The following is an 8,804-nucleotide window of genomic DNA, read 5'->3' as shown; positions in this document are numbered from 1 at the left end:
AACCAACCAGCTGCCAAAAAATTTTTTTAAAAATAAAGTTTTTTTAAAAAGCCACTTGAAAATGTTTATTTTGTACCATTAAAAATCATGCCAATTTATTAAAAACCCTTCTTAAAATACATACCACAAACGATTTTTTTTTAAACATTTTGCACATTTGTAATCATTAAATTACTTGCAAAACTTCGTAAAATTTTGTAAGACTTGGAAAGCTGAGCACTCCATCTGGATAGTAAGCTCCAGAGGGCAGGAATGGTGGTGGTCTCACTCAAGGATGCATCCGAACACCCAATCTAAGGCCTGGCACATGCGAGGCATTCAGTAAGCATATGTTGACTGATACACTTTCATCTTACTCTGTAGAAAGTACTTCTGGGTAAGGTTAATGGAAATGTCCTCCAAAGAGCAAAGTGATTCCGTACACTGTTACTCTGGAACTAAAAGGAAAATCAGAATTCTGAGTTCCTTTGGGCTTAGAAAGCAATAGATCCTGGAATTTATACAAACTAGACTGAAATACACCCAACTGTTTTAAAGTATTAATATAAAATTTTTTTAATGCATGATTCACGTATGAGACTCAAGTCTGCTCTCAAAATTGCAATTCTGGCTCTGCCATCACAGATGTTCCCCCAAAAAAGCAGGAGTCATCCACACTTGACCACACTCCAATTGCCTACTTAAACACATACAAATGATAGATAACAAAACTAAAGAAAACTTTAAGGCGAATATACAGGTTTTATAAGAACAAATCCGCAAATGGGTTGATGTTTGCAAAAATGCTAAGACAAACACAGCTTCTGTAGACATTCTCAGTTAAGATCTACTAAGGTCTAGGTCTACCACTCAGGGCCAATAGTTGCAGAAATGACAGATGCCAAAAGCAAAAGAGAACTTCAATTTGGCTTCTACCTTCTCTGTTGAGAATGCTCTTTAGGAAGCAGGGAACATTTATGGCACACCTAAAAAGTGCTAAGTGCTGGGCTAAATGTTTTGTACTGGTTATCACATTAATCCTCACAGCAAACTGTGAGCAGAAATCCCTATCACTATTCTAGAAAAGATGAAACTAAGGCTCCAGGTTGGTAAGAACTTGTATAAACTTATACATTAACTGAAAAGCTGAACCAGGATCCCAATCCAAATTTGACTTGAAGTCTTTCTACTAAAATACACCCCCTTCTTGTTATACTGGAAAGATTTAAATAAACATCAGTAATTAGGAGTATCTCTTAAAGACATCATGAAAACATCAAACTGCTGAAATCTGTCACAACTCAGATAAATTACATCCATGGCCCCTGAAATCAGTATGGCAAACATCAAGGTCGTGAATAAAAAGGTGATGGGCAAATGCCATTCTCAAGACTGGGTAGGGATACACTCACTCCGCTAGCCAGGGGTCAAATCTCTTCTGTTTCTGTACCTCCAGGATTAACCTCATTTTGAACCGTCCCAAGGGGGAGAAAGTTCCCAGTTACAAGGGGGCATGCAAAAAGAGAGACTTCAGAGAGGAACGTGAGAGCCTTCCATTCTCTTTCCTGGAAGCCACAGCTCCCACACTCCTCCGACTCAGAACTCCACCCTACACCCCTGAATATACTAGTTCTATTCCACTGACACAGTAGGCTTTTACAGCTACTCTGGAAGCTCAACACTACCCACAGGAAAATGAATTCCAGGTTCCAAATGACTGAGTTACAGACAATCTTACACAACCCATTAAATTGGAAAGTCATAAATTTATATCATTTTCCCTCACCTCAATCTTTTTTCCCCAACAAAAACAGGAGGGATTTGCAAGTATCAAGCTCACTTGATGGCAATCTTTGTAATTTCTAACAATTCTAAATTAGCACTTGAGTTAACAGCAGGCAAGTCACCTTAGACTTCCTAAAATTCCCTTCCTCAATCAATGACAATACAATGCAACTTAAGCATAAAAGTTTTAACATCAAGTCTGTGGACATTCTTTGTACAAATAGGATACATGGACATTCTTTGTACAAATAGGATACAAAGTTGATTTGTAAATAATGAAAGGTAGGAATTTTGATATCTAGAATTTCCTTTCCTCTTACATTGCAGATTCAGAGTAAGCACATTTCAGAATTAACTCCCTATAGTGTTGGAGGTGACCTTGAAGATATGTGATGGCTTCACTATCCAGGGGACTACGAAAGCCAGCCGGGTGTGGAGAGATGCAATGTTACTGATTAGGATCCACCAAACAGGAGAAGTGCCATGTTATGACTGTGCTGCCTCCAAAAACACAACTGAAAAAGAAAACATGCACCCTTAAACACATACAAACCCAGTGCGAGCAGCAGAAATTATAACACAAATATATTTCTCAGGCAAAATAGGCCGAATGATAAATACTTGCTTAATACAAATCAAGTGCTGAAAATTAAGCTTTGTTTTTGGATGCATCGCTGTGATTAGGTGGTTTCAATGGTGGTTAATACCACGTTTAACTTACAACTCTGAAACTATGAAGACAGTATGGAAAACACATTTTGGTAGAAACCTGGATGTGTGGAAGGTTGCTATGAAAAAATGAAAACAGGAATGATAAAAGTATATTTTTTTATATACAAAAATGAAGGCCCAAAATATGGTTTGTTGTAGCTATCAACAAGATGTTATTTTTCCTTTGCTTTGGTTAAAACAGCCCAGGAACAGCAATCAGTTCCCCTTCTACTAACAGCATATAAAACACAGTGACGGGACTATTTTTAGTACAGAATAAACAACTTTCAAGAAAAGGAATTAAATTAATTTTAAACTAAACATCTTACCAATAAATAAATTTTTTAAAAAAGGTATCATCTTCATCCTACAATCTTGGGCATAACATATACACCAATTTAAAAAATAAAATTTCTCCCACAATAGTAATTACAGGTGTTAATGCAATAAGCTATGAAATGAAATTACTTTAATGTATTTTAAAAAAAAATCCTAGCAACCAAAAATAAATTTTAAAAGTTGACATTTTCTACAATTGTACACATTCTAAAATAATTGACTAATACCTTATTACAGAACATAATTCAAACTGTTGTTGGCTTCAATATATTCCTAAAGAAATGGTTAAAAGAATATTTAGTACACCAAAACTGGAACAGAGTTCATAATTCTGATTTATGGCTATGAAAAGGCAATCAACTTCTATTTAAAACTGTAACCAGTGATGAAATATATTTCAGAAACATAAACATTTAGTCTCACAGTCTTTAATATTGGTTCAAAACAGTCTGATGTTTGTTGCTGATGGAAGTTATTTTAATCCAATGTGCAAAAAAAGTGCAGCTGTCTACTTTTACTTGAAATAGTTAAGACCAACACTACTATTTACACACTTAAAAGACTTTAAATTCATTAATTTAAGTAAGCATATTGCATCTTCTTTATGGATAACTCGTGCTGCAGAGAGCCCCAAAGCTTGATGACATCCTGTTATGTTACACAAATATTATCTGAAGAAGCACATCTGTTCTTGTCCTAATTTTGATCCTAAATAAAAATCCAATTTCAAAATCAATTAAGAATTATTTTGATCTAGGAAATGTTGAAATTGTTGCACATGTGAAAACCCTGTCTCTGAGAGCCTTTTCTATGCCTCTAACTTCTGGTCCACTCCACAAACCCCAGCTAGTGCAGAGTGGAAATGCCCCAAAAATAGCAACCTAAGAACTTAGCCCCAAGACCAAAAACAGCCTGGTGGGTGTGCTTAGCCATCAGTATATGTGACCACAGTTTTGGGGGTAAGGGACAAGGCAATCACAATGAATGAAGAAACACTTCAGCAAAGCAACCATTCTTTGTCCACAAAAACAGTGAAAAACAATGATATAAAATTAACAAACCAAATATAAATCTAATACCATTCTGCATTTCCAGAACTTGTTTTCCTATTTGCGCAACATTCTCGGTCAAGCTCCCACCAATATTTTCTGCATCTATATGAAGTACTTCTATTATGAAAAATGCTGTTTTGACCATAAGTCACAAAAAATTGTGATGATTAGGAAATCAATTTACTCAATTATCACTCTGTGCAGTGCACTCACCAGTGCGGTGAGTGTAGAGGAACTAGAAATGAAATAGAAGTCTCTCTCTTCTAAATTGGACACAGGAGTTCACAAATTAAAATCATAAAAAAAAAAGAGGGGCAACATTAATTCTAGACACCAGACAGGACAGTGAAACTGTTTGGTCAGAATGTAGGAACATTATTTCCTTGAAAAGTTTTAAAAATGCCTAACCCAGCACTGCCCTAAGTCCAGTGAGTACAATGCTCCAGACATTTCCACAAAAATACGGTAACTGGCATTCCTCAGTGATCAGTGGGATCTCAGTCCCCGCTCCCCAGGCAGTGTCCCGTCCCTCCACCTCTAGCTACAGGCTATTGTCTCCAGCTGCTGCTCGGCTTCGGCGGCCATTGCTGCCGCCTGCAACTGTTCCGTCTCACTCTGGATGGCGCTGGGGGTAACCTGCTTCCTTTCACTGTGCATATTGTTCTCGTGCCTTTTCAGATCGGATGCCTTGGCAAACGCCTTGGTGCAGGAGCCGCACACAAAAGGCTTCTCCCCTCTGTGCCTTCTTTCATGGTCCTTGAGGTGGGACTTGTGTTTGAAGGCTTTGTCACACATGTGGCACGCAAACGGTCTCTCATTGCTGTGTACTCTCTCGTGCTTCTTCAAGTCTGGGGCGCGAATGAAGGACTTCCCACACACCTCGCAGCTGTAGGGCTTGTAGCCCGTGTGGATTTTCAGGTGCTCCTTCAGGTGGGCCTGCGTGGTGAAGCCCTTGGTACACATCTCACAAACGAACGGCCTGTCCGCCGTGTGGAGCTTCTCATGCTTCCTCAACCTGCCTTCGTCAGAAAATGTCTTACCGCAGGCTTGACAGGCGATCTGCTCCCGATGGTGACCGTAAAGCAAGTACTCAAACTTCATGTCACTGGCAGCAGTCGTCCAGCCCGGTGTCTGTTCATCTTTCACTTCGCTCATTCCATCATTAAATGTCAAGGCTTGAGGGGTCTGGGACCCCAAATCTTTTGATTCTGGGGTCTCCATGGATTCTACCTCCTGGCCGTAGCAGTTGACTTTTCGAACCTCTTCACTCCCCAGCTCTTTCAAGATCGCTTCCTGAACCCTGAGCGTTGTTGTAGGTGACTTGCCGTCTTCCTGGCTTGGAGGGGTGCCTTCTACTGTGTCATCAGAAGGACTGTCATCCTGATCTCCAATTTCTTCCACATCATCATCCTGAGTGTCAGCAGTATCTCCAATGGGGCGATTTATTTTGAGGCAATACTTACTTTTTGACTGACCATTATTTTCATCAGGACTAGATACATCGCGCTTCTGAGAACAGAGTTTATCCAAAAATCGGATACCAAGAATCTGACCAGATGACATCATTAAGTTAACATCTTCTTTTTTCACGGAAATCTTTGCTGTGTACATGTAGTTCAGGACCTCCTCAAAGATATCAGAACGAAGAAAATCTATTTCTATGACTGAAGAACTATCAACCTCAAGCTTCTTGAAAAGCTTTTTAAAGTAGGTGCTGCAGGCGGCAAGAACACATCTGTGTGCTCTGAATTTCACATCTTCAACCACAATAGCAATATCGCAAAATTCTCCTTCCAGGCGTTGTTCATTTAGTGTTTTCAGAAACAGAGTTTTATGATCATCGTCATTATATTTAATGGTTTCAGACATACTGATGAAAAACTCCTACAAGACATTTTTTTAAAAGGAAAGTTTAGTAATTATAAATGATACTTTTCCATACAGAAAACACAGACAGATTTTCATTCTCTGATCAATGTTTGGAACCTAACGATTTCAGAAAGTCAATGTTAAGAGTGGTCCAAGAATATGAGGAGAAAAGACTGATCCCAACTTAGGGATTTACATACTGTCTGCTTAGTTACAGTAATGAAGATAGCAACTTTTACTTAGCACATAGTACATGCCAGGCATCGCTCTGTGTACTTTACATGTCTTAATTAATTTAATGTTCAAATAACGTTAGGAGGTAGGTATTACCATTTTATAGATGAAATTAGAAACCTGCCCAATATTCTGTAGTTATTTAATGGAGAGCTGAGACTTGAATCCAGGCAATCTCGCTCCAAAACCCATGCTTCATGATAACTATAGGTAATAATGAAAATAACTCAACTTCAGGATTTAAGACACAGTTTCCAAGTAAGAATCCTCTACAGTCCTGTCTGTTGCATCTACTCTAATTTCATCTACGGAGAATTCAGTAAAATAACCAGTAAGTGCTCAGGACTATACTTCCTTGATAGAAGAGATTAACATACTGTTGAAGAACTAGAGAGGGACATCACTGCCAAAATATTCCATTCAGTGTTGTCTTCTAGTTTTTCCACTACAGTTTTGGATCACTTCTGAATGAGGATCAAGGTTTAATCTGACCCTAAGAGAATGAGATAACATTTGGGAAGACAATGAGTACTTCCTTCCCCCAGAAGCTAATCTACCTGCCATCCAGATAAAAGTGTCATCAACACTGGACACACTTGATAAGTGCTGTGAGTATTTCATAAGCAAAAGAAATTTAGAACAGGCATGAAAGACCTGTCACCACGTTAAAGAATTCTTTTTAAAATAATGTGTTCTGTACATTTTCTTTTCAAAAACATTATATTACTTTTATTCAACAAAGTATAAATCTGGAGAAAACACATTTTCCCCACAGAAAAAAAAGCACTAATGCATAATCAAAATTTCAAAATTGATACATATATTTTAAAGTAAACTCCAAATCATTTTTCAAGAGTTAATATACAAAGTAATAGTTACCATGAACAAGTCAGGCTATTATCTGCCGCCTGCAACTGCCTTAAACACCAAAATCTTCAGATCAGAATAACTCTGATCAGGAGCACGCCAGACCTAGAGAAAAGGACAAACACAAGTGAGGTAGGATCTTCCTCTATCCCTAATTCTATACCCAGAATGTTTTAAGAATCGATTTTTTAAAAATAAACGTTTCTTTCTTGTTCTGTCTGTCACACAATTACCCATTTTCAGGTTGGGAGCAGAGAGGCGGCGGCTGGCAGCATCAAGTTCAGTTCTGAACAGGTACGGACTAGAACAGGTAAGGTGCAGCACTTGGGGCACGGAGGGGAGGGGCTGTGCACTGAGAATGGGAAGTATGAGCAGGAGAACTAAGGGATTTCTCCTTACAAATAAAGCCCATGTCCATATTTGTACAGATGCTGGTGTCTTCACATATGCAGAAAAAGCCAGTAAGTGCTCCATGACCCCTACCCCCACCATTTCCTGCTGGGAATGTAACCCTCTGTATTTTTCTGCAGGCTCATATAAACATGTGGAAGTATTTACCTTTATAGATGCAGAGAAAGCTACAGAAGTACAGACACCCAACAGTTAGTATGAAAGGAGAGGGAACAGCAGCTGCTCTTTTCTCTCCGCACCTGTGTGATTCAGTACAAACTTATGGCATTTGAGAAATCCAGGTATTTTTTACCTCTATCCCTACACGGAGGCTCAAAAAATTTTAGCTTTTTGCGGTTAATTCTTACTTCATCTGCAGACCAATATCCTGAAAAACATAAAAAGTTTCCTCTTCTGAACAGTGACCACACAAAAAAGCTGTTTTGTGTGGTAGGAGCAAAAGACTGGGCTGTCACACAATCCTACACAAAAACTGTGGTGCAGGACTCTAACCTACAGACCATCACCCTGAAAACCATGAAAAACTCCCTCTACAGAAAAGTGAACACACCGAGCTGTCTAGGATACTAGGGGGGTTTCTCATCAGCACAGCGTGAGGGTTAGGAAAATTATTTCTAAAGATGCTTCTGACTTGACCATTCTACGTGTCTCAGCCTACAGACACCCCCAGAGGGACGGCCCAGGCAAACCCTTCCTACAATGACACTTCCACTGTTAGCAACGTTGGGGCTTATGGGATAAAACTGCATGGGACCAGGGAAAAGACTAGCCATACAGTAGCCCTGGCAACATACGAGTATCAATGTGCTTTCTTCATTTTCTTCTTCTTTTTTTTTTTTTTTTTTTGGTGTGCTTGTCTCCCCCCCTCTCTCTCTCTCTCTCTCTCTCTCTCTCGATATCTCTGAGGACCGGAAGAGGGTGACCATGTGTTCATCGACCCACTTTTTTCTACTGAGATGTTCCAACTGCTAAGTTCAGGTGAGTGAAACTGGAAGGCGGCCGCGGCCAGTGTCTGTGTAGGTAGGCGGGGAGAAGATGTGGCCCCCCTACACCTGCATACACGAGCTGCCTCGTCCCAACGCTCCGCACACCGCGGGCGCGCCGGGCAGCCGCCACAGTGCAGGCAGCGGGGCTTCCTGCAAAGCGAAACTTACATAAGCCGCCACAGCCGCCTCCCCTAGCCCGGAGCCGCCGCGACAATGGCGGCCGCACGACTCCCCTATCGCAAGCTCGCAACTTGGGAATAGGGAGGAAGCAAGGAACGAAGCGCAAGACCCAAGGAACCTTCAACGCGGGTCGAGCGCTCGCTCTCATGTCTTTCGGCCGGGGAGGTGGAGGAGTGGGCAAGGCTGTGTGCGTTCCTCCCCAAACAAAAGCTCCCGCCTTGGAGCCGGGAGCAGAAAGGGCCACTTTCCCTTGCACAGCCAACACGGCTATTTCTTCACAAAATCCTATGGTAGAATTCTATGCTATTTTCTTAAAAAGAAAAAAAAAAATCTTCTCTGTTTCGAAAAGACTTGCGTACTCTGCTTTGCAATGTAAATTTGTTATCTTGCT

At 40.3% G+C, this 8,804-nt stretch overlaps 1 protein-coding gene across 1 annotated transcript; it reads right to left on the bottom strand.

Moving 5' to 3' along the window:
* Positions 1 to 2,575: 2,575 nt before the first annotated feature.
* Positions 2,576 to 7,016, bottom strand: ZBTB14 (zinc finger and BTB domain containing 14). The gene is made up of 2 exons (XM_008576541.1): positions 6,849 to 7,016; positions 2,576 to 5,750 (listed from the first exon to the last, which is right to left on the bottom strand). Exons 1-2 carry the CDS (start codon positions 6,849 to 6,851, stop codon positions 4,404 to 4,406), a joined length of 1,350 nt encoding a protein of 449 aa, XP_008574763.1. The 5' UTR covers positions 6,852 to 7,016; the 3' UTR covers positions 2,576 to 4,403.
* Between the last annotated feature and the right edge of the window lie 1,788 nt (positions 7,017 to 8,804).

Source organism: Galeopterus variegatus, unplaced genomic scaffold (genome assembly GCF_000696425.1).
Source record: "Galeopterus variegatus unplaced genomic scaffold, G_variegatus-3.0.2 Scaffold1364, whole genome shotgun sequence".
Taxonomy (NCBI): Eukaryota; Metazoa; Chordata; class Mammalia; order Dermoptera; family Cynocephalidae; genus Galeopterus; species Galeopterus variegatus.
Note: the sequence above shows the minus strand (reverse complement) of the source record. Positions and strands in the feature narration are given on the sequence as shown.